Below are 25,729 nucleotides of genomic sequence, written 5' to 3'. Positions count from 1 at the left end.
AACCTTTCGCACCTTTTACAGTTGACCATAAAGGACGAAGAGGAGAAGAAACTGTATCTATTGCAGCTTTTATCATATTTCCACTTCTCTTCTGAATTTTTCCTTTAATCTTTTTTTATTCCTGACTACAATTAGGAATATACATAAATATGAAGAATCAATAGTGACACCAAAGATTAAATACTAAATTTAATCCATTTTCTAGGTTTATCGGTCCATTCCTCTCAGTTGTACATACATGGGACCGTCGCCTTGCATTAATATCGGAGGTGATTGAGGAATGGATGGCAACTCAGAGAAAGTGGCTGTACCTTGAAGGAATCTTCGTCGGTGGAGACATTCGGATGCAACTTCCTGAAGAAGCTAAGAAGTTTGATGATATCGACAGGGCGTTCAGAAAGGTAGATCTAGAAAGTAACAGTTTAACGTGATTACTAACTAGTTAAACAAATCAAATAACGGAATGACAAACTTATATTTATAACTTTTATCTGGAACTCCAAATACTCTAAGGCAAGTGATTTAGTATTTAATATTAGGATAATAAACAGTAAGAGTACCTTTAATTCTATTGCAGATAATGCTAGATACGGCCAAGCGACTAAACGTTGTAGACTGCTGCACAATTCCGGGAAGACTGGAAGAATTCATAAATCTGGGATTAGGCCTACAAAAGTAAGTATTATTGCAGCCATATATCTCACACATTAAATAAATTTCCCAAAACATAGCTTCTTTGACTTAAACAAAGGATCGTCAAATCGAAAATAAAATCGAATTTATGTAAAAAAATTCTAGATGCCAAAAGTCTTTAAACGACTATCTGGATTCGAAGCGACGAATTTTCCCGCGGTTCTTCTTCATATCTACGGATGAGCTTTTGTCCATCCTGGGAAGCAGCGAGTGTAGCTGCGTTCAGGAGCATATGATTAAGGTATGTTTTAAATTAGATTTTAAAAGACATTATTTGTATTTGAATTTTTGCTAGTTAAAATAAATGGCTTTTTTACATTAATTTTATTTATTTGCATTTTGTAGTTAATAACCTAACTGATCAAAATGAAAACTATCACAAATAATAGTAGACCTCTAGGAGAATGATAAACTACTTTTTAGTTTTTGTAACGGGAATGAAGCTCCGTGCAAAATCTTGCTATTAATGTAAAAGTTAATTGTATAAACTTAATATAATTTCACCTTTCAATTCTTGATTCATACATGTTTACAATTTATTATAAAATGTTAATAAAATTCCAGATGTTCGATAACATTCGAGCTTTAGATCTCTATGTGGATCATACAAACCGCCCGGTCGCGGCCAAGATGGTATCTGCAGAGGGAGAGGTAATATTGTGTACAATTATTACAATACTAGAAATATCACTTTCATATCGGACCTAGACAAGATTTGAGCTGATTTGAACTCGTAATATGTTTTCTAACATTCCTATCTTATAGCTGTTGCCTGAACTGTCAATATGCGTCTGAATATCATTGTATTATGTATTGTTACTATATTACAATACCTAATAAACTAGTGTTTTAACCAAAGAAATAAATTTCTTCATTACGCTATCACCAGAATGAAACTTCTTGTTGTGGCGTTTTAGTAAAACGTCGCAGGTAATGAGAGAGACTTAATTGAAAAATTCATAGAAGAAAGACAATCTTTATTCGGACTTTTACAAGTTAAAAAAGGTCGTGGGTTTAGCTATAACACGAGATCCAGCAAGTAGCGGGACGGCGGCATATGGTTGTATGTCTCTTAAGTAAATAAACGTTTAGCTCAGCACAAATTTTGCTATTCTATATTTAAATAAATACCTACATGTTTGTCTTTTTAGTTAATGGACTTCCGCTACGTAGTTTACACTGAAGGTCGCGTTGAAGACTGGATGAACTTGGTTCTATTAGAAATGAGGTCCACTAATAAATTTATAACGAAGAAAGCGATATTTTACTATGGCAGAAATTGGAGAGTACCTAGGTAAAAATTTCATAGTTTTTCATGTAATTCGTCAGTTTTGATTTTATAAAAAATCAACTATTGGCGTGCTTTACCATATCTAGCAAGATAATTATGGTCTGTATAAAATGAAAACAACAAAAAATTTGTTCGTTTATAATCATTTACCAAGATATCATATACAACTTTACAAAATTTTCTTTACTCTTCTAGATTCAGGGTAATTTTCAACAAACAAATCTACTATTTCTTAATAACTCAGTCTTTTATTGTTGCCATTAACTCTTTACTCTTTGAATGAAATTTCTAATATTTAATGTTCTCTGAAAAATACATTTGCAGAACCGATTGGATCATGGAATACCAAGGCATGGTGTGCCTCGCTGCAAACGGGGTGTGGTGGACGGCGGAGACCGAGGAGACCTTCTACAGGATCAAGAAGGGAAACAAACGGGCTATGAAGGAGCACCTTCAGCAGCAGAACGAACAACTGGATGGGCTGGTCGTGAAAGTGCGACAGGGTATGGTTATTTCACTAAGTATTAGGTCCTATAAAAGTTATTTCATAGATCCTCTGTACAGTTTTATTATTTTATATAAAATCTGTGAAAGGAGTTAAGTTATATGTACAAATGTTGACCACATGTCTAAACAAATTTTCTTGATCAGAATTTGATTAAATTTTTGTTTAATATAAAAATTTTACAGCATAGCACATTACTTTTGATGATAATACTATTCCAAATAACCAAACAGATCTGACGTCCAACGATCGTCTGAAATTCCGAACGATCACAACTATTGATGTCCACGCGCGTGACATCATCGAAGGTTTTGTGAGAGACAACGTGACCGAAGCAGCGGAGTTCGAATGGGAGAGCCAGCTACGGTTCTACTGGCTCAAGAAGGACGACAACTTGTGGATTAGACAGTGCACGGGTTTGTTATCTCCTTTAATGAAAAAGTTATGTTTTATTTTTTTATTTGAAACTGATACCGGCCCCTTAAAAAACAATTGAAAAGGAAAGCTCAGAAAAAAAAAATGGCGCCCAATAATAAGAGGAACGGACAAGCTCATTAAAAAATTTTATACTCTTCTCAATTTTATTTATTTTCTAAACCAGTTAAATTAATATTATTTCAGAATTTTATTAAAGCAAGACTAGTTTGACTTATACCATTCTAAATTACCAACTCCGTTTTTAAAGGCTTATAATCATAAACTTTGCTTTTTACACACAATAAGCAGAGTATACATTGCCACCACTTATTATAAATGTTTTCTGCAGGCGTGTTTGAATACGGCTACGAGTACATGGGTCTAAATGGTCGGCTAGTGATCACACCACTGACTGACAGAATCTACCTCACCATCACCCAAGCTCTTACTATGCAGCTAGGAGGAGCTCCCGCTGGTTAGTTCATTCTATTGATAATATTCAATTTACATCCCGCTACAGTCCTTGCCATCTAGAATACGAAATACATAAAACTTAAAGAAATGTTTGGCAGTATTTTTGAAAATAGCAAATTTTTCCAATATGAATGTATGCTCCAATTAGAATAGTATTTTTTTTATCACGATCAACACAATTTTCCCATAGGTCCCGCCGGAACAGGCAAGACAGAAACCACAAAGGATTTGGCCAAAGCATTAGGCCTTCTATGCGTAGTGACAAACTGTGGTGAAGGCATGGACTTCCGAGCCGTGGGACAGATTCTGGCTGGACTGTGCCAGTGCGGAGCTTGGGGCTGCTTTGATGAGTTCAACAGAATTGACATTTCAGTGTTGTCAGTGATATCAACACAGTTGCAGTGCATTAGAAGCGCATTGTTGATGAAATTGAAACGGTTCACGGTAAACTAGTCTTTTGCGTAGAATTTTTTGGTCTTATACAATATTATTACATTACATTTTTATAACATTGCTTATTGTTGAATTATAAATGCGTATCTAGATTTTTTTTTAAATTGGTATTAGTTCATGCTAGATTCGAATACCTAAGTGGTGGCAGTGTGTTGCAAGTGATGGTAACTTTAAGTAACACAATTTCTTCAACTTTATTCTCTTTTTTAGTTTGAAGGGCAGGAAATAGCAATGGACAGCAAAGTAGGGATCTTTATCACCATGAACCCTGGATACGCTGGACGCACCGAGCTGCCAGAGTCTGTTAAGGCGCTGTTCAGACCTGTCGTTTGCATACTTCCGGATTTGGAGATGATCTGCCAGATTTCGCTTTTCTCTGACGGCTTCCTTACTGCAAAGGTGAACACATCTATTATTTTGATCAAGTGCAAGATTCTAAGGAGTAGCATTTATTTGGAGCTGAATTATCATCGAAAGATCATCTAGGTTGTTCACTTCACTGGATTGTGTTATCAGCATTTGTTACATTGATTCCCAATATGTAATTTATAAAACACATATTTGTTTACCAGGTTCTTGCAAAGAAAATGACGGTATTGTACAAAGTAGCAAGGGAACAACTATCTAAGCAGTCTCACTACGACTGGGGGCTCCGTGCTCTGACAGCAGTCCTGCGGATGGCTGGCAAGCTGCGGAGAGATTCGCCTGGTCTCAGTGAGATCATGGTGCTGATGCGTGCTCTACGGTAAGCATTCCATCTTTGTGCAAAATTTAATTAGCAAAGTTATAATAACACTTTAACTGTATAATACTAGTACTCGTACCTGGTACAACACTAGATGGATTGCATAATATAATATGAACCTTTATAATGAACCTTCGCCAAAGTTAAGATTAATTTACTTTCCATTATCTGATACAGTATGAGAGGAAGTCAACACGATTTCATTATTTCTTATAATTGGAGTCTGAGGAGAATAATCCCGACAAGTTATTTAAAAAATTAAAACCATCATTACATAGGGAGTAAATTTTCCTATCCCTGAGACTACACATATGTGTGTGTCAACACCGACATTTAGAAAATTGATTTATATTTTATATTATTTCTCCATCAGAGATATGAACCACCCCAAATTCGTATTTGAAGACGTCCCACTCTTCCTGGGTTTGATCAAAGATCTGTTCCCTGGTTTGGAATGCCCACGCGTAGGATATCCCGAGTTCAATGCTGCTGTGGTGGATGTGCTTGAGAAAGATGGATTTATAGTTCTTGATCATCAGGTGAGTCATTAGTTTTAAGAACTCTTTAGAAGTATATTTAGATATTTAGAATATTAGAATAAAGTCACAAATAATTTTACGTATTCTGATAACAGACAAACCTTTTTTTACTTGTAGTGATATGCTTTGTTGTACTTGCTTTGACAACAATGAGTTCAAAAAAAAGAACCTCTTTTTCTTTACATATACTTGCTCGTATGTGATATAGTAATGCGCGCGTGTGTTAAACAATCAAAATGTTTTCCTGCGTAACCCAATATTTACAATACAGGTTGATAAAGTAGTACAACTGTACGAGACAATGATGACCCGTCATTGCTCGATGCTGGTCGGTCCGACTGGCGGAGGGAAGTCGGTTATCCTACAGACGCTTGTCAAGGCTCAGACCAATCTCGGTCTGCCAACCAAACTCACGGTAGTAAATCCCAAGGTGAGTCTACATCACACATGAACAAGGTAATAATAAAAGTTAATATTATCAAACCCCCCTTAATCATCGCTTAACAGAACCAGAAATTCAATTGATTTTAATGGTCATTAAAATTGTTAATCCTTTCTTTGCCATATAATTGTATTTTTGTGATTATTCACATACGAAAAATTTTATTACATTAAAGCTATTCTTTTTATTCTTGCAGGCTTGCTCTGTAATAGAACTTTACGGTATTTTAGACCCAGTCACTAGAGACTGGACTGACGGCTTGTACTCTAAGATTTTTAGAGAAATGAACAGGTAAATTAAAGTGTTGAATGAGTATAAACTTATCTTTTACCTCAACTGTTGCTTATTTATTGTCGATTATGGCTTAGATTAATGGTTCTGATATCTTTGGTAACCTATACAGTCGTTATACAATGCAATGACTCATTATTGCACAATAAATAACAGCTACATAATAATTTTGCATATTCCAGGCCCGCAGAAAAAGACGAACGTCGCTATTCCCTATTCGACGGAGACGTAGACGCTCTTTGGATCGAGAACATGAACTCTGTAATGGATGACAATAAACTTCTCACCCTGGCTAACGGCGAGCGTATTCGACTAGCCCCATACTGCTCACTGCTGTTTGAAGTGGGAGATCTCAATTATGCGTCACCTGCTACGGTGTCTAGAGCTGGAATGGTATTTGTAGACCCGAAGAATTTGGGTTACCAACCGTATTGGGACAAGTTAGTTCGTCTACCAATTTCACCTTTCTAATACTTCATTGCTCATTTATTACGCATTAATAAATTGTAAAGTTCAAAACGCTTTGATTCATTTATTTTTAATTGTCTGAAATTTTGCTTTGTATTATAATATTATTAGTTTTTTTCTTCAATCGGTATGCCAAAGTATGGTATTTTTGCAGTGCGTTAGATAAAGAAAGCAATTGTTTATTTCAGTCGTAAAATTTCTAATCATGTTGCCTTCACTTTAACTTCTTAAGCTTATCCCAATAGATGGCTTCGATCCCGGAACAACGAAGAGGAACGCGAGCAACTGTCTTCCCTCTTCGAGCACTATGTCCCCGGGGCTATAAACTACATAGTATTCGGCATGTTCGGTCTCCAGCAACAGACGCCTCTGAAGACAATCGTTCCACAGACCCCACTGAATCTGGTCAGTGAATAATATTACTGTGCCATTAACCCAATATTTTAAAATCAATTAATACATATTTTGTTTGATAACTCATTTCAATTTGTTATTATAGCACAATAGCAACTGTAGCGAGTTCAACAGAGCCATTCACAGAATATTTAAAATCGATTATTTTCATTGTATAATCAAAGTCATACAACAAACTTTCACAATGAACGAAAGCCTGACAATTTGTTGACACAGGTGGTGCAACTCGCCTATATGATCAGCGGGCTGATGCCCAACAAGGAGGATATGAATGAGGAGGTCGATTCAACTGTCGTCGAATGCGTCTTCATGGTGGTTAGTAAAACTTCTAACAAAACTTTTCTTTCTGTAAAAATACCTGATTTTTTTTTACTATTAAGAAAATTTATTTAATTTTTTTTTTAATACTAAGCGAAAGCTATGTAACGGGTTAACATTTATGTGTGCATGTATGTATGTTATATTTGATTGAACGTTGTCTGAATTTTATAATAATGCCTTTTTTATATGTGGTACTGTAATCATGTACTGTAATATGTTTCATAATTTAACTTAAATAAATAGGTACATACATTATTTAAGATAAGTTATGAATTTAAAAAAGATAAAGTATTAACTATAGCATTTAAAACGTTTATTGTTTGCATATCGGCCTAAGACATATTAATCCATATTTATGACAACAATAAGAATATATCGCAAATCAAGGCCGAACGGACATTTGTGAATGGCCAACTGTTACGCCATATCGATGTAGTGACATTTTTGAAAACCAGTTGCTTGTACTAACTGTTACTTTCGTTGTAGTGATATTTTGAGTTAAATGTAACATCGGGGGCGTAGCTCAGATGGTAGAGCGCTCGCTTAGCATGCGAGAGGTACCGGGATCGATACCCGGCGCCTCCAAAAATTATTTTTGATAGAATGTGTGTTAGTTTTATATTGTCGGCCTCCGTGGCGATATAGCGATAGTACGCTTGTCTGTGACACCGGAGGTTCCGGGTTCGAATCCCGTCCAGGGCATGATGAGAAAATAACTGTTTCTGGAGTTAGTATCTCGTAACCCAAGTCTCGAACTTACTTCGAGACTAACTCAATCTGTGTAATTTGTCCCGTATACGAGTATATTTATTAATATTTATTTTATATAAGGGGAATACTTATTATTTTGAAGGACTAGGTAGTATGTAAAGTATAGTCATTATATTCAGAGATAGATTTAAACCGGGATGTTAATTAGCCTGAGTACAATACAAAATTGCATCTATGTCGGTAATGCTATAGAGCCCGTGTCCATGTACCTAAGAGGTATGCACCGAGTAAGGGATCTAGTTTCTAGTCTTACAGAACGAATGTTGGTTTACCTCAAAATCTCAAAAAACCATAGAGACAATCAATCCACCTAGAAAAGGAATAAAAATTCTATTTAAAATAACTTAAAAGCAACATACCTACTTCAATTTTAACAGATCATTCACCGAGCATCCTAAAATACTTTATCGATTCTAATCTAATTGTTAAACCTTCATGGTTTTGATTCCATAACGAACACCCTGGCCATTGCTTATTGTGACAAGTAAATTCAAAATAAAAGCTACTGCATATTCTCTTCTATCATCAGATGTATCATGTATATGTTATTAAGATTTTATCAAAAAAAAACACTTACGTACTCACCGCACTCTCTGCTTTCACTTATTATAATTCTAATAACCAACTTCTTTGTTACATTCTTTACAGCAACATTCGTTAATTGTTTTCCTGTTGTTCTTAGTCTATGTACAACAGCCTCGGCGCCGCCATAGTCGACGACGGGCGGTTCGACTTCGACAACTACATCAAGAAAGCCTGCCCGATGATGCTGGTCGAGGATTCTCCGGAGAAGAAGGCCACAACCAGTGTGTACATCATCATAATTATCTAGTTCATAAGCAATACAAAGCTTTTGAAGAACACTCAAAGTTCGAAGATCAAAAAGCACGAAATTCGACATCAACGTACAATTTACTCGTGGCCACACACGCATCTACCGTCACTGGACTGTACTTTACCCCCTCGGATTCGCGAAAGCTTGAGTTATATCTCGCCTTAATATAATATCGTATAGGTATGGCAACAGTTGCAACAAAAACGAATCCAAGTTGTTTAATAAAGTAAATATTTATTTTCGTATTTATTTTACATATGTATTATTTCGATAACAATTGTCTATATTATTGTAAATATAGAGTAGACTAATATGCGGTATAGAAATGCCCTGGTTTTGATTCTCTTGTGAAATTAGGTATGCAACACTAGACCTTTGTATGGACGGGGCTTCTCTCGAATGGAAATTTCTGAAAATAAAAGTAGCCTTTCTTTTTGATCGCGTTGACTAACATTGAATTTTATATAGTTTAAATCAACCTTAAAAAAACTTACTTAACATTTCCGAATAATATTTTTGAAATAATCTAAGCCTAAACTAAACAGGATCACGAGAGGTGTGATTGACGTTAACTTGTTCCATTACGTTTCTCAGAGCATTTCCCAATGGGTTTCCCGACGCTATACGACTATTGCCTAGAGCTGTCCACTAGGACGTGGGAAGCCTGGGAGTGGTTGGTTCCCAGTTATGAACACGACCGGGACATGAAGTTCCCAGCTATCCTGGTTCCCACTGTGGACACGTTACGACTCACGTGGCTAATCAAGATTATGGAGAGCGTAAGTTTAGTTTTTATTTCCACGCCTTGTTCCTTCTGTTTTCTATGACATGACGTTTTGCAATATTTTTTTAATTTGTACCTTTTTGTAATAGATTTTTAACCGACGTCTAAATAGGAGGAGGTATTCAATTTGACCATATTTTTTCTCTGTCTCTCCAGTAAAGGGTGTGATTGATCAAAAAATGAAATTTTGTGATATGTAAAAAGCTGATTTTATGACTACGAAGACATACGTAAATCGCATTATTGAACAAATTTCAGGTTGAACGGCCAGTCCTGCTAGTAGGCGATACAGGAACATCCAAAACCGCCATTATTACCAACTATCTGCGAGGATTGCCAGCAGAAAAATATGTGAGAAATCTATTTCTAGAATCTTTATTAAAAGTAGTTACATCATTAAGCGGACTTGATAATCTTCTTAACTTAAAATACGCGACTTTAAATTGTAAAAGAAATCCATTAATATTCTTAACGTCAGTCTGATTATAATCCCATGTTGAAAACACGTGCTGAAAAAAGATTTGGCGGTGTTTTATTAATATCTTGCCTACTTACACGAGGCTAATTTTTACAATGATATTTTAAGAATCGATCAATTTTACTACATTAACACGGGCGATGTCGTAGGTAATGGCTAGTCATATAAATAAAACCAAGCAAAAGGTGACGTAGACGCGGGTTATTTCGAAATAAAACTGGCTTCAAAACTAGAGCACTGCAAACTACACAACTGGCATTCGGATTACAAATTTCAACCAGTTATTCATCGGGGGCGTAGCTCAGATGGTAGAGCGCTCGCTTAGCATGCGAGAGGTACCGGGATCGATACCCGGCGCCTCCAATTATTTTCTTCCCCACTTTTAACTTGAAAAATTTATTTTCTTTTTTTTTTTAATTGAGCAGAAAACTGCAAACGATGAAGATGTTAATTTTAATTTGTCTTATATTATTCCGACGTCTAATGATTTAGTGTATTATGATTATGTGTGGAAATGCGCTACACAATACCTAGTGAAAATAAGTGTTATCTTTGAATTCTTTCAGCTTATCACCCAACTAAACTTCTCGTCTCGAACATCATCTATGGACGTGCAGAGGACCCTAGAATCAGTGGTGGAGAAGCGAAGCAAAGACACATTCGGCCCCCCAATCGGCAAGAAGATGCTGGTCTTCATTGACGATATGAATATGCCTATTGTAAGTTTCCATTATCTGAACTTTCCGTCTCACTGCGGCTCTTTTCTCGTTATTATATATCTATCGTAAGAGATAAGTTAGGGGAACTTTCATACAAGCTTTTAATTCCTTAACTTATATGTATTCCAGGCTGAATATCACTTGAAATTAATTTATCACCAATTAACATAACCTGGACAAAATAACTAACTGCAAGTCGCTGTTGATAGGTACATACTCATATGTAATTAATAATGGCCATAGTTTTTTGCACACGCTAATATGGTCAGCTGTCTACGTAACTTAACAATAATGCTTTTGTAAACTTCCAAGCGTGGTTTAGTTCTAATTTAAGTTTTTTAATGGCCTCACATGATCCAATCATTTATTTTAATTAAAAACTCTTTTAAGTCTAAAAGCAACAAACTAAAAATAATGCTGCTGTGCAGTTTGCTATCGCTTCTTCTGCACTGGCGCTTTGGAAACGGCAGTAAACTTAAATTATTTAAAGGCAATGTTGTGATATATAGATAGAGATATAGATCGTCTTTCTATAAGTACTTCTCTGAACGAAACTATTCAAATTAAATGCTAACAATATACATTTAGGTGGACACTTACGGAACCCAACAGCCCATAGCTCTTCTGAAGCTGCTGTTTGAGAGGAAAGGCTTCTACGACCGCGGCAAAGATCTTAACTGGAAGAACCTGAAGGATATAGGGTTCCTCGCCGCCATGGGGAAAGCTGGCGGTGGTAGGAATGATGTAAGTATACTTATCACTTTTCTTTCAGTCACGCAGCCAAAAGCTACCTATTACCAATAAATAAGTAAGGCAAATTTTAATGGGATTACCTGAATTCATTTTACGTTGTCATCATAATTTCGGACACTGTCTATATTACAACACGGAGACCCGACGCTCTGGGCATCCTTCAATCACATGTCTATTTACCATTTTCTAATAAATTAAAATCAAATATAATTCGAGTAATAGAATCCGATAGTTTGTTTTGCAATCGTTGTCACCAACGTCCATACCACGTTGAAAACACCGGTTCTCGTCTGATCACCGAAGTTAAGCAACGTCGGGCGTGGTCAGTACTTGGATGGGTGACCGCCTGGGAACACCACGTGATGTTGGTTTTTTTTTCATACAAAACCGATCTTGAACCGCACTTTTTCCTCAGAGTTCTATATTAAATTGATTAAGGTACTTGTTATGCTTGTTGTAGGTGGATCCTCGCTTCATATCAATGTTTTCGGTGTACAACCTCCAGTTTCCCTCGGAGACAACCCTGCGACACATTTACGTGTCTATCCTTAAAGGCCATTTCGAGATATTCCCTCAGGAGATTCAAGATATCGTTGACAAGATCGTGCAAATGACACTGGACTTGTACAAGGTAAAAATAAATGGAACGATTGTTCTTTTAAATCCGAACCGAAGTCCGAAAATTTTGGCACATCCATTTTCATGTACCAAGTTTTTTGAAACTAATCGACACTTCTTTTTTCTGGATACGAGTAACCGATAGTGTATTATTAGTACCTGTAGTTTTATTTCCATCAAGTAATTCTAGCTAGATATCATATTTAATATGTTCTCCTACACAGTGTTTTTTTTCATATGCAAGTGATTTCGTAAAGATTGCATTGGATTAGTAAACTGAGTTCTATCGCCAACCAATATAAAATCGTTCACCAGATAATAATCGTGGAGCTGCCACCGACGCCGGCTAAATTCCACTACATCTTCAACCTCCGCGACCTGTCCCGAGTCGCGGCCGGCATGTGTCTCACGCACCCGAACTTCTTCAGCGAGAAGAAAGCCGTAGTCAGGTGCTGGAGAAACGAGTTCACCAGGGTCATCTGTGATCGACTTATCAACACACAGGTCTTTTATCGGCTTGTTTATATTTTGAAGATGGTTTTATAAAGAGCGTCATACCCCGGAGACACTCTTCTGGGAATCTTGTACATGCTATGTTGGCTTACGATTATCGATGAATAGATATTTTCTTTTTGACGTTCAATGAGACGTATTTACAGCCAAGCCGTCATGTTATAGAAATTATGGATTCGATTTGCGTAATTAAATTTTTCTTACAAGTCAATTGTGTGACTGACCAATATTTTTCATTCAGGACAATGATTTGATGAGAACTTATATGCAAGAACATGTTGTCAAATACTTCCCTGAAGAAGAACCAGTCGTTCTCGAAGAGATTGTGGTCGCTGAAGAGGATTTAGTAATCGCCGATGAGGAAGATGGTAATAACCTTTTCCCATAGAAAATCAAATGATTAAAATTAATAAATTGAACTTCAGTATTCACCTTTTTTTAAGAAGGTAGATTTGTACTCCATCCCTCTTCTAAACGCTTACGACACGTGCATAAGAAAATTCGCAAATTTAATTCTAAGTACTTAAACAAAATTCTTTGTTCTTAAGAATTTGGAGAACCCATAGTGAAGCCAGAAACGACACAGGTAAAAGAGGAAGAACAAGCCATCGAGGAGGAAGAAGAGGAAGAAGTTGAGAAAGAATTAACGGTAGGTGAAATAGTAAAACAGTAGAACAGTTTTTTAAAGTAAATATCATTACATTCTAATTACAAAAAATAATTTTAGTCGTTACAATAATTCCCCTATTGTCCAAAATAATGGAAAAATATTTTAATCAGCTGGAAGAATATGTGCATCGGGATCCGCTGCTCTTTGGGGACTACAGAAACGCGCTAGATGAAGAGGAAATTCGCTACTATGAGGATCTACTAGACTACGAAGCTGTTTATTTCCTATTCCAAGAGGTAATTCTGCATTTTCCTATTGGTTAGCAGATAGTGATGATGACAATGAAAATGACAAGAGCAAATGAGAGAAAAATAAACTGCATATCAGAACATTGGCAGTTAACATAAAAACCTTTTCAGATTCTCGATGAATTCAACGAGCGCGTTGGCAAAATGTCAGTTGTTCTGTTCGAAGACTGCCTGGAGCACTTGACGAGAGTGCACCGTATTCTGAGGATGGACCGCGGGAACGCCATGATCATTGGTGTTGGTGGCTCGGGCAAAAAGTCCATCTGTCGGCTTGCTGCTTTCGCTGCAGGTAATTTCAAACTTTTACAGCAGTTTTTTTGTTCAATTTGTTCAACATTTTATAGCATCTGCTATAAATTTTAAGTTCACTTTGAAGATTTTAAGTATTTTGAAAATGGAGCGCGATAACATTTTTTATTATATAGTGATATTTCTTTTGAAGTCATCAACTATGGTTTTACATACATACATATGGTCACGTCTATATCCCTTGCGGGGTAGACAGAGCCAACAGTTTACTTTTGTTTTACTTTTGAAACAAAAAGCAAACAAAATTAAGAACTTATCAATAAGCCTAAATTAAAACTCAATTCTCTCAGTGATTTTATTTGTGCGTGATCGATATTCATCTGATGTGCATTGGTCCATTTCTACAAGGATTTAAGAATTGAAATTTCGTGATTCTTTTCAATGTAGTGATGTTTTAAATTATTTGATTTTTGCACAGGATGCGAGATGTTTGAAATAACGGTTACTCGAAACTACAACGAGAACACGTTTAAAGACGACATGAAGCGTATGTACAACCAGCTCGGAGTGGACGGCAAGAAAACAGTCTTCTTGTTCACGGCGGCTCAGGTGAGAAATATCCTCGTAAAACATATAGATTTTACTTGGTTTTTCTGTAGAAATTTTGTCTTCGGTATAACCATTTGCTATCAAAATAAGCCTCTGATGGCTTGTTTCGTTTATAGATTTTCTTCTAGTTTAAAAACATCTAAAACAACAAACATCGTCAAAGTATCCAAAAAATATTTAAAAAAATATATTTTCATCCGCTATAATCAATCCTATCTAGATCCTGGAGGAAGGTTTCTTGGAGTTTATCAACAACATCCTGATGATCGGCATGATCCCAGCGCTCTTTGGTGATGATGAAAAGGACGCTATCATCAACGCGGTGCGCAACGAGTGCAATGAGGCTGGATTTGGAGTGGCCAAGTATAGAGTTCACTTAATGCTCAATCCATCTATTATTTACTTTAGCTTCCTCGCGATACTACAATATATTAGCAATTCGAAATAATCAATAGAGAATTTTTGTGCCATAATTGAATAAGAAGTTACATATACCTGCTGATATTTATTATTTTAGGGATGCTGTGTGGAATTTCTTCTGCAACAAGTGTGCGGACAATCTCCACGTAGTGCTGTCGATGTCACCCAGTGGTGATATTCTGAGGAATCGGTAAAAATGTTAATGTTAATTAGGCGTCGGTCCATTGAGACATAGAAATAACATCTACAAATTAACATCTACTTCTGTTTTTTTTTCAGGTGTCGAAGTTTCCCAGGCTTGGTGAATAACACCACGATTGATTGGCAGTTCCCGTGGCCAAAGCAAGCTTTATTGGCTGTCGCAAATGTGTTTCTAGCTGATGTTTGTATTGCAACATTCATTTTATATTCATTTGTTTGTAAATTGAAGAAACTAAGACTAAAGTACGATTATATTATTCAACAAAATACCATGGTTATAGGTGAAGTATACACTATATGAAATAGTAACGCTAAGGATCCAACCGGGAAACTAATGAAACATGATATGTAATTAAAATTTTATTCCCGAAACAGATTCAGAAAATCCCTGACGAATTCCGCTCCATAATAGTGGAGCATGTCGTCCATGTTCACATGTCCGTGGCTCGATACTCTGTGGAGTTCCTCATGCGTCTACGCAGGAACAATTACGTAACGCCAAAACACTACATGGACTACCTCACGAATTATATCTCGCTGCTCAATGAGAAGGACTCTTTTATAGTTGCTCAGGTAAGACTTTAATTTTCATCATTTGCTTTAGTTCTTTCTTTTCTTTAGTACACATAGTTACTGTCTGTATCCCTTGCGGGGTAGACAGTGCCAACAGTCTTGAAAAGACTGAAAGGCCATGCTTAGCTGTTTAACCCAATAATAGAAATAAGTCTCAAATAGTGACAGGTTGTTAGCCCATCGGCTAAAAGACGAATCCCAAGTTTATAAGCCTATTCCTTAATCGCCTTTTACGACATCCATGGTAAAGAGATGGAGAAGCCCTTTTCTTTTTTTTATTGGTCCGGGAACCACACGGCACATATTAAAAATTTTTATGGTAATTAATAGATATTAAAATTGCAATCGAAATTTTCTAGACTTAAGATTTTGTTCATGCCAAATACTTATAAAATTAATTATGATTTCTCGTGTCATTAGTGCGAGCGTCTAATAGGAGGTTTAGCCAAAATTGAAGAAGCTAACGTCCAGTTGGAGGATTTGAATGCAAAATTAGCTGTGCAGAAAGTTATCGTCGCTGAACAGACCAAGGAATGCGAAATATTGCTGAAAGAAATCTCCACTGGTAATTAAATTTATCATGTCTAAAATGTATGTGTGTAGTATGAGTAGCTTTTAATTTTAGTAAAATAGTATGAGATTGCTAATTATTCCCGTCTTTTTTTATAATATCCCAGCTACTGAAGCTGCAGTCAGTAAGCAACAAGTTGCAGCCATTAAGTCAGTCGAGATCACAGAGCAAAGTGTGATAATTTCTGCGGAGAAAGCCGATGCTGAAGAGGCTCTATCAGCAGCAATGCCGGCTCTAGAGGCAGCTAGATTGGCTCTAGCTGATTTAGATAAGAATGACATCACTGAAATTCGATCCTTTGCCACTCCACCAGAAGCCGTACAGGTTTGTATTACACATTATTAGCCCTAGTGACCACATTTTAATATACATTTTCGTAAATTCTTTTTTAATTATTTATGGGTTTTATTCGTATTTTATTCTGTTTTTTTATATCCTAGGTTGTGTGCGAGTGCGTGGTAATTATTCGGGGCATAAAGGACGTAAGTTGGAAAGGAGCGAAGGGTATGATGGCCGACCCCAATTTCTTGCGGAATCTTCAAGAGATGAACTGCGATCTGATCACTCAGAAACAAGTGAAAGATGTCAAAGCTCATATGAAAAAAAGCAAAAAACTGGAAACAATGCAGCAAATCAGTAAAGCAGGGTAAGCAAGGCCTCGAGTCTTAAGTAATGGAAGAACACGTTATCAGATGCCTAATTTATTCGATTTTTGTTGTCAGGTATGGTCTGCTGAAATTCGTGATTGCTGTCCTTGGATACTGCGCCGTATACAAAGAGGTTAAACCCAAGAAAGACAAAGTAGAAGCTTTAGAGAAAGAATATACTGAAGCCGTCAACTATTTGGCATCTCTGAACCGAGAAATAGATCGACTTCAAAGAACTTTAGATGGGTTGAATCAAAAATATGATACAGCCATGTTAAGGCGTCAGGAGCTGCAAGAAGAGACTGATATTATGTTGCGAAGATTAGTAGCTGCGGATAAACTTATGTCTGGTTTGTCTAGTGAACAAAAGCGATGGACAATAGATTTGGCCGCATTATACGTTGAGCAGTCTCGACTTATCGGGAATTGTTTGCTGGCCGCTTCATTTTTGAGTTACGCAGGGCCGTTCTCTTTCTCTTTTCGTGAGATGATGATTTATGAAGATTGGCTAGGAGACGTTATGGAGCGAGGGATACCATTAACAGAGCCATTTACGATTGAGAGGAACTTGACCAATGAGGTTGAGATAAGCGGGTAAGAAAATAACTTGCACTTTGGACATTGCAACATTTATATTCAAGGTCTTTTTGTTAACCTTGTAGAGAATGTAGGTAAAATCGACAGTCATCAGAATCAAGCGTTTTGTCAACGCACTTAGTAAAACTTTTTAATATCAATCAATTGATTTTTATAGATGGAATTCGGAGGGATTGCCTCCAGACGAACTGTCCGTTCAAAACGGCATCCTGACAACTCGAGCGTCTCGGTTCCCACTTTGTATAGACCCGCAGACTCAAGCTCTTACTTGGATTAAGAAGAAGGAGGCTAAAAATAATCTAAAGGTAATAAAAATATCACTTGAACAAATTTCACAAACAAATCGCATAAATCTTTTTTTTAAAGTCTCTTGGTATAATTTTTTTGCATCTACTCTTCTATGTATCTCTTACTAGCATGAAGTTTTATCATCGCCAGGTTCTATCATTCAACGACCCACAGTTCCTGCGCCAGCTGGAGATGGCCATCAAGTACGGCATGCCGGTCCTCTTTCAGGATGTCAACGAGTACATTGATCCCGTCGTCGATAATGTACTTGAGAAGAATATTAAAGGTTCATTATTTTCATGTAGTCTTTTGTGCGCAACTAACTAAATACCGACTACAACTTTGGGATACTTATAGCGATAGTGCATTAGAGTAGGATAGATCCACTCAAAATTTTCCCGAGGTATATTGTAAACGCTACTTCGGAAAAATGCTGAATACGTACTAAAAGGAAAATACACTTAAATTACAATGGCTACAGAGTAATATTATTTTTAGCAAACTTGAAATTTGAATTAAACAAAACTCTTCCATGTTATCAGTGGAGAGCGGTCGCACATTCGTGATGCTTGGCAGCAATGAAGTGGACTACGACCCCAACTTCCGCATGTACCTCACCACTAAGCTCGCCAACCCGCAGTTCAACCCCGCCGCTTACGCCAAAGCTGTCGTCATCAACTACACAGTCACAGTCCAGGTTTGTACAGGACGCCATTCCTATAACTATTATTAAAAAATCCAATTTCAAAGACACTCTGCAACTGCCATATGGCGTTGGAAATCAATCTTTACTCTTCTATCTCATGCGATCGTACTAAGTCTATGTAAGCGTCACTGCTACTTCAGTGCTCTCATCTCTAGGCTAAGATGTCATACTTAGGATTGTTATTTGTAATAGAAAGGTATAATTATTTTATCGTCACAACTTTCATGACTAGCATAACGGGGCGAGTAAAAGAGTTGGACCTGATATTGATGATACCCCTTCCTCCACTCATAACAGGGTCTGGAAGACCAGCTTCTAAGCGTAGTAGTCCGAGCAGAGCGTGCCGACCTTGAAGAGCAGCGAGAAAGTCTCATTATAGAGACCAGTGCTAACAAGAGTCTGCTCTCTGGACTCGAAGACTCCTTGCTCAGAGAACTGGCGACATCTACCGGCAATATGTTGGATAATGTGGAGCTGGTTGTCACTCTGGAGAATACCAAATCTAAGGCCGGAGAGGTAACAATCCTTCTTATGGCTGCGCTTCCGTAAGGTTGGATAATTTCGGATACAATCCATTAAATTTAATAGATCAAGCTTCAACATCTGTTTTATGAATGAGGTTTATTCTAAATGATTCTTGCTGGAAAATCACTTCTGCTTTAATATTCAGTATGGCCATTAAATGTAGTGCTGTAGATAATTAAAATTAGAATGACAATCTTATAGTTCAACAAGTGTTATGTAAGTAAACGCGAACCGCCTCATTCAAATTGCTGAGCAAAATTGTTACGAACAAAGACTCCTTACACATGTAAAACATTGATCTGCTGCATTCAAGGTGTCATAATTTTCAGGTGATGGAAAAATTAGCGCTTGCAGAATCGACGACAAAGGATATTGAAAAGCTTAGAGATGGCTACAGGCCAGTGGCTAAACGCGGCTCCATTCTGTTCTTCGTGCTGTCAGACATGGCAGGCGTCAATAGCATGTACCAGTACTCGTTGTCTTCGTACCTAGATGTAAGAATAAATTTCTAACATTCATTCCAATAGCTAAGCATGTTTTCGGGAACTCTGATGCTTAACTAAAATTTACTTAGTTGTTTATCTAAAATGATAACTGGCAGTAAATAACTCAAATGGGATAGATCCTAAGCTTTTTTAAATACGGCAATCTCCACGCTCTTTTGTTTCAAAAAACTCCCACGTTTTATTTTTTTCCGTTTGTTCGGTTTGTTATCATCTGTTTATTTCACGAATAATGTTCCCTCAATAACTGAAAATTTACATCTTAAATTAAATTTCTTGGAACTTGGTTCTAGGTGTTTTCATTCGCCCTCCGAAAAGCTATGCCGAACGTGATTCTCGCCAAACGTCTCAGAAATATCATTGACATGCTTACTAAAAACGTTTACGACTACGGATGTACTGGTAAGTATTTAGTATACCTATTTACTGGATTTCGTCTTTTTGTTTTATGAATTATAGAATAATAAATATCGAAAATATGTCGATAAAAATTTAGGACAAATCCTATTAAATATGAAGTGGGAGCAATGATTCGGCTCGACCGCCACCAAAGGGAAGATCTGCCTCCAGGCTAGGTGTTATTCTTTAGGAACCGCGGCTCCGACGATGTTGTGTCGGAGGTAGTATATATCAAGCAAATCTATGCTTGCGTGATTTATGTTTTTCGCTGTTTTTGACTGATAGCGTCGCGTGATTTTATTTTTTATTTTTGTGACTTGTGGCGTATAGATGTCGCCAGAAATATTTCAAATTTCAATAATCTGTAGTTTTTGTCAATAATAGTACCTATCTACCTTAATTAAATACCTTAAAATCAAGTTATAAATAACTCACAGGTATATTCGAACGGCACAAGCTACTATTCTCCTTCCAAATGGACATCAAGCTGCAACAAAGCGAGTCACTGGTCAGTCAGATGGAGTTGGACTTCTTTATCAAAGGAAATGTCGCTTTAGAGAAGTCGCCACGAGCTTCACCAGCTGCATGGATACCGGCACAGGTTTGTGAGACATACATCAACCTCCTCACCCCCAAGACCTCGGTGTTTTTGCTCCAGTTGCGTCCTTTTTGGTTTTGGAATCTTTGTCATCAGTAGCATAACCATGTCATTTCTGTCTGTCTGCTGTCTGTCTGTCGCTAAAACATTCACACATATAGTTTGTCGTCCTTCGAAAACAGTGATCCACTATCCTCTAGACTTTACTCACATATGATTTTTACTGTAGTGCTAATTGAAAATAACTGCTTGTCGTTGCTACTTTAGTACGCTAGTCTCAATTCCTTCTTTAAACTTAATTAATTTTAGGGATGGCAAGATATAATGAAACTGAGTATCGACTTCCCTGCGTTCAGCGACCTACCCGACAACATCAGCAAAAATCTCGATGATTGGCAGGAGGTAAAGTTAAGACTTAAACTCATAACTACCAGGGTCAGTTGAAGATCTTCCATTATATTTGTATGATTATGTGGGGTGCCCAATGTCATGCACACAAACCAATTTCGGCTTCTTAAACCTTTCGGTCTAAACGTAACATAAATTATCTTATTCCATCATCACAAGTTTGGAATTTCTCGGTCCTCAACCTCCTTCCCAAAGGCCGGATCTCCTGACCAGACTCTCTCTTGTGTTAAACAAATATAAGGTGTAAATGTGTAAGGTGTGATGGAAGCGCTCGTGCACTTTAGTCGTCACGGACACTAGCCGGTGCAGGGTGGCTGAGGATACGCAAAAATAAAATGATGAGCTCCCAAATGTATTCCCTTACAATGTTTCAACAGTGGTTTGACAGCGACACACCAGAGTCCAACGAGATTCCTAACAATTACCGTGAAATCCTTCAACCTTTCGAGCTGCTAATGCTGCTGCGGTGTTTCCGAGTGGACAGGATCTACCGCGCGCTCACTGACTACATCACGGTCACGATGGGCGAGGAGTACATCACTCCGCCTGTTATAAGGTTGGTAAATGTGTATTTGATATAATTGCGCGATTGATTGTTACAAATATCGCTCAAACTTTCCGTCGCGGTAAAGTTAGACCACTCTATCTCTTGGTGCCTATCTTCAATGCCTAAATGTTCGCAGTTTGGACATGATAGTGGAGCAGACGACGCCATTCACTCCGGTAGTGTTCATCCTAAGTCCTGGATCAGATCCGACTGCTGATCTGATGAAGTTGGCTGACCGCTGTGGCTTCGGCGGTGGGAAGTTCAAGTACCTTTCACTGGGGCAAGGCCAAGAAGGAGTAAGATTGTTTCCTTTCTAGAAAATGACATCAATATGTCTCGTTTCATGTTATAATAAAATGGGAAACAGTGATAGTCTTTCGCGTGTGCCATGCTTCGGGGATAGGTCTGAGGTGTTTTGCGGAAAAGCGCCACCTATCACCAAGAAAAAAAATTGCATTGTCAATGTTAACTACGAGTATTCAACCATTCCATGTGTGGATACACAGAACAACCAACTTTGCTTTAAACAGCAGGACAGTTTCTTAATAATTATATTATGTAGGTAATTAAACCAAGATTATTTTTAAATCTCACATTTTATGCATAACAACCAAAACAATTTGCAAAGTGCAACTACTCAACAACAGATGGCGCTAAATTAAGTGATTAATATCTGTCTCTGCCACAGGCGGCGCTAGCTTTACTTGAAGGGGCAATTTCGCACGGACAGTGGTTGATACTACAAAATTGCCATCTTCTCGTGTCCTTCCTCCGAGAACTGGAAAAACAGCTCGAATTGATGGAGAAACCACATCCAGAATATCGCCTTTGGTTGACTACGGACCCCACGCCTACATTCCCTATTGGTATCCTGCAAAGATCACTGAAGGGTAATTTTATAACAAACATTTTTGCGCAACGTATGTAGGAAATATTAATCCATTTCACAAAAAATATATAGCAATTTTCTTTTTCTAATGAAATAACTGTTTACGATGATACTGATCCAGTACTTTACAATTATTATCGCCAACGTCCATACCACGTTGAAAACACCGGTTCTCGTCCGATCACCGAAGTTAAGCAACGTCGGGCGTGGTCAGTACTTGGATGGGTGACCGCCTGGGAACACCACGTGATGTTGGCTTTTTTATAATTTTGATGGCATTTTTATAACATATTTTTAAATTTTCAGTGGTAACGGAGCCACCTAACGGCTTGAAATTAAATCTTCGAAACACCTATTTCAAAATGCGTCCGCACGCATTGGAAGAGTGTCCTCACCCGGCGTTCAAGAAACTAGTCTATGTACTTGCTTTCTTTCATGCTGTTGTTCAGGTAAACTGACTTTATTATATCATGCTTACACAGGATTACTAGATAAAAGAGTGGAGGGACAGGACTCTTAGATATAAGAGTACACCACCAGTGTGTAGGACCACTAAATCCTTTCAGTACAAAATGTCAATTCTTAATATGTCCAGCCGCTTTTATCTACGCACTCAATATCTGTTTTACTTGTGGATAATTAACCTGCAACATTCAATAAAATAAAACACACAACCCAAACAATGCATAATCAAATTAATTTTTTTTTTTTTTTTGTTGATATTTAATTGATTTTAACCATAAGTAGGTAATTAGGTATACGTCCCAGAACAAGGACGTGATACCTACAACTGGTATATGTCAAGTAAATGTATTTTATACAAATAAAGTGTATTTTTAAACAGGAACGGCGCAAATACGACAAGATTGGTTGGAACATATCATATGACTTCAGCGAGTCTGACTTCGTGGTGTGCATGCAGATCCTGCAGTGCTACCTCGAGCGCTGCCAGGCCGCCAAAGGACCCATACCTTGGGCCACGCTCAAATATCTCTTTGGAGAGGTGACACGATTTCCTTCAAGTATTTACGATAGTGTTGCCCAAATTCAGTCTTGGTCTTGCAGTCTTGGTCTTGTTCTTGCGTTTTTGCAAGACCAAGACCAAGAACAAGTCCGCGTATTTTTAGCAAGACCAAGACCAAGACTGACCGTGCAAGACTTGAGCAAGAACAAGACATAGCCTGCAAGACTCTTGCGTCTTGCAGCTAGGACTTAGCGCTATTTCACTGAGTAGTTAGGTGTAACAGTTCGGTGTATAGGTACGCTTAGGAATTCTATGAGACGCAAAAAACTGTATCAAAGAATATGAAAAACTGGACCTATGCGCATTACGACTAATACCATAAACATAGCGAATAAACAAATATCTATTAAAATCAAACTGAGTGCATGCATAGTTATGTTTTAACCATCGGCACTTTGATAATGCGGCATCAAAGGTTTTGTACTTACTTCTCAAAGAAATTTGCCGCTTTTCGGAAGTACATGGTTATGATACACGCGCCGGCGGCTTCTTTTGAAATCTAAAACAATCGTTGCCGCCACGCCGAAATCATAACATTTGACACTATTTGATTGCCGCCATAGGGCGTAGGTATACTCATGCAAAATAATTTCGAATTTTAAGAGTACCACAGAATAAATAAGTTTCAGAGTGCTTAGAATGAAAATGAATACATTATACTGATCACGCAAGTAGTATTATGATTAGGATAAAATGGTAAGGATAGGTAGTAGATGTCATATTAATTCATTCTAGTAAGTATATATTATAATATTGATTACTTATATGGTTTTAAACTAATTACTTAGGTACTATTATTGTACATTTAGTCATTATATTTCTTAAGTTTTTACAAGAAAAAATAGCAAAAAAGTGTTCAAATATCACCCGTTTAATAAATATTGTAGCCACTTTTAAATATACTTGAAACGTGTAAAAAAATTCTACAAAACTAATAAAATAATATAAAAAGCGTAGGTACTTACCTACTAATAAAATAAAAAGCCTGTTTTTCTAAGATTTAAAGTAAACTTTAATAAATAGTAATAGACTAATAGGTAATTGCAAGACTTGCAAGACTCTTGCTGCAAGACCAAGACCAAGACCAAGACTGGGAGCGCAAGACCAAGACCAAGACCAAGACCAGGTGTATTGGCGCAAGACCAAGACCAATACTGGCTTAGTCTCGTCTTGTTCTTGCATTTGGGCAACACTAATTTACGAAGAACTTATTGGAATACCAACTGACTGACGCAATCCTCAATGACGGATATCCTAGTATTGAATGTTTATGTAACCTATGAACATACCACTCTTAGTCTTATCCAAAGAAAGACCATTTGACCAAATGAAATTAAACTGATGTTAATTTGACAGTTTTATACAAATAAGCAGAATAAGCATCAACTTTTACCCCGGGCTCCTCTCCAGAGAGGTGAGGATGCAACCAGGACTAAAGCCAGGAGGAACATTGAAGCATCAGCTTTTGCTCACATTCCTTCTAGCACTTTTTCTCCAGAGTCGCAAATGTCTGCTGACCAAAATGCATTTTACCTAGTTCGTCCACTAATTATCATCATTCGTAAGGTGATGTATGGCGGGCGAGTGATCGACGATTTCGACCGTCGTGTCGTGCGCACGTACATGGAGGAATACATGGGGGAGTTTCTCTTCGACAAGTTCCAGCCTTTCCACTTCTATAAGGACGCTGTGTTTGATTATGTCATACCTCCGGATGGCGAGCGAGAGGAGTATATTGGTAAGTATTTTTATCCCTTTTGTATACCTATGTTTAATGTTAGTGTCTTGTACAACTTCGAAGCAAATAACGGAACTAAAGGCAATTACTGGCGGAAAACTTTTACAACAGCTTTTTTTAAATCTTACATTAGAAAAACATTTCACTTTAGCCCAAATAAGCCACACTTAATTAAAATTAGCAAAAGAAAATGATTTATGTTTTTATCATAAGTAGGTACGTAAGTAAACAGAGATCATAATCTATTATTAAAAACCAGACGACAGCTATAGAACTATAATCGCGTATAGTAACTACTTATATGCGTTATACTTAAACATCATTGAAGTTGATGCAATTTGGATGCGATGATAACCCACTAATACGATTGTAAGATATGCACACGTACTCACTAAAAATACAAATACAAATATAGTTAATTCAGTATTCGTTAAAAAGAAATTGATGTTCTATCCCTAATTAAGAACTACTAATAAAAATGTTTAAATTTTGCACAGAATTTATCGACGTCCTACCCCTGGCCAACACGCCGGAGGTGTTCGGCCTCCACCCCAACGCAGAGATCGGCTACTTCAGCCAGGCCGTGCGCGAGATGTGGGGGCACCTCATCGAACTACAACCACAGACCAGTCAGTGTCGATACTTACCTTTCTTACTTATTAGTATTATCTATGAACCTATGTGGTGCAAGCCCAGTACTGGGATAAAATTACGTCTCACTCGTTTATCCTTAAATTCTTTAGCGCAATAAAATGTTCATCGTTATCCTTAAAATTCAGTGCTTTTCTCTATAAA

General features: G+C 37.3%; 1 protein-coding gene and 4 non-coding genes across 5 annotated transcripts in view; all 5 read left to right on the top strand.

The window, feature by feature from the left end:
* LOC106132522 (dynein axonemal heavy chain 10) overlaps nt 1–25,729 on the top strand; it is a 44,425-nt gene that overhangs the window by 15,388 nt on the left and 3,308 nt on the right. The window contains exons 35-86 of the mRNA XM_060949621.1: nt 206–401; nt 578–675; nt 799–934; nt 1,258–1,344; nt 1,845–1,987; nt 2,309–2,487; nt 2,723–2,905; nt 3,256–3,381; nt 3,571–3,824; nt 4,044–4,232; nt 4,406–4,578; nt 4,952–5,117; nt 5,389–5,547; nt 5,756–5,850; nt 6,033–6,290; nt 6,564–6,723; nt 6,949–7,047; nt 8,507–8,630; nt 9,254–9,438; nt 9,702–9,794; nt 10,488–10,640; nt 11,229–11,384; nt 11,854–12,024; nt 12,327–12,515; nt 12,766–12,892; nt 13,073–13,173; nt 13,305–13,430; nt 13,554–13,731; nt 14,170–14,300; nt 14,521–14,663; nt 14,818–14,910; nt 15,000–15,102; nt 15,297–15,494; nt 15,915–16,059; nt 16,172–16,389; nt 16,506–16,711; nt 16,788–17,306; nt 17,467–17,614; nt 17,748–17,883; nt 18,140–18,294; nt 18,601–18,819; nt 19,158–19,322; nt 19,625–19,733; nt 20,168–20,331; nt 20,638–20,730; nt 21,114–21,292; nt 21,420–21,579; nt 21,972–22,173; nt 22,479–22,621; nt 23,017–23,175; nt 24,763–24,934; nt 25,432–25,563. Of these exons, the coding sequence (XP_060805604.1) occupies nt 206–401; nt 578–675; nt 799–934; nt 1,258–1,344; nt 1,845–1,987; nt 2,309–2,487; nt 2,723–2,905; nt 3,256–3,381; nt 3,571–3,824; nt 4,044–4,232; nt 4,406–4,578; nt 4,952–5,117; nt 5,389–5,547; nt 5,756–5,850; nt 6,033–6,290; nt 6,564–6,723; nt 6,949–7,047; nt 8,507–8,630; nt 9,254–9,438; nt 9,702–9,794; nt 10,488–10,640; nt 11,229–11,384; nt 11,854–12,024; nt 12,327–12,515; nt 12,766–12,892; nt 13,073–13,173; nt 13,305–13,430; nt 13,554–13,731; nt 14,170–14,300; nt 14,521–14,663; nt 14,818–14,910; nt 15,000–15,102; nt 15,297–15,494; nt 15,915–16,059; nt 16,172–16,389; nt 16,506–16,711; nt 16,788–17,306; nt 17,467–17,614; nt 17,748–17,883; nt 18,140–18,294; nt 18,601–18,819; nt 19,158–19,322; nt 19,625–19,733; nt 20,168–20,331; nt 20,638–20,730; nt 21,114–21,292; nt 21,420–21,579; nt 21,972–22,173; nt 22,479–22,621; nt 23,017–23,175; nt 24,763–24,934; nt 25,432–25,563 (8,396 nt within the window). The remainder of the gene's footprint in view (nt 1–205; nt 402–577; nt 676–798; nt 935–1,257; nt 1,345–1,844; nt 1,988–2,308; nt 2,488–2,722; nt 2,906–3,255; nt 3,382–3,570; nt 3,825–4,043; nt 4,233–4,405; nt 4,579–4,951; nt 5,118–5,388; nt 5,548–5,755; nt 5,851–6,032; nt 6,291–6,563; nt 6,724–6,948; nt 7,048–8,506; nt 8,631–9,253; nt 9,439–9,701; nt 9,795–10,487; nt 10,641–11,228; nt 11,385–11,853; nt 12,025–12,326; nt 12,516–12,765; nt 12,893–13,072; nt 13,174–13,304; nt 13,431–13,553; nt 13,732–14,169; nt 14,301–14,520; nt 14,664–14,817; nt 14,911–14,999; nt 15,103–15,296; nt 15,495–15,914; nt 16,060–16,171; nt 16,390–16,505; nt 16,712–16,787; nt 17,307–17,466; nt 17,615–17,747; nt 17,884–18,139; nt 18,295–18,600; nt 18,820–19,157; nt 19,323–19,624; nt 19,734–20,167; nt 20,332–20,637; nt 20,731–21,113; nt 21,293–21,419; nt 21,580–21,971; nt 22,174–22,478; nt 22,622–23,016; nt 23,176–24,762; nt 24,935–25,431; nt 25,564–25,729) is intronic.
* Trnaa-agc (transfer RNA alanine (anticodon AGC)) lies at nt 7,566–7,638 on the top strand. The gene has a single exon. It is a non-coding gene; the product is annotated as a tRNA-Ala (tRNA).
* On the top strand, nt 10,212–10,284 carry Trnaa-agc (transfer RNA alanine (anticodon AGC)). Its single transcript has one exon. It is a non-coding gene; the product is annotated as a tRNA-Ala (tRNA).
* Nucleotides 11,646–11,764, top strand: LOC132902906 (5S ribosomal RNA). Its single transcript, XR_009657279.1, has one exon. It is a non-coding gene; the product is annotated as a 5S ribosomal RNA (ribosomal RNA).
* On the top strand, nt 22,312–22,430 carry LOC132902902 (5S ribosomal RNA). The gene has a single exon (XR_009657275.1). It is a non-coding gene; the product is annotated as a 5S ribosomal RNA (ribosomal RNA).

Source organism: Amyelois transitella, chromosome 19, assembly GCF_032362555.1.
Source record: "Amyelois transitella isolate CPQ chromosome 19, ilAmyTran1.1, whole genome shotgun sequence".
NCBI classification, from domain to species: domain Eukaryota; kingdom Metazoa; phylum Arthropoda; class Insecta; order Lepidoptera; family Pyralidae; genus Amyelois; species Amyelois transitella.
Note: the sequence above shows the minus strand (reverse complement) of the source record. Positions and strands in the feature narration are given on the sequence as shown.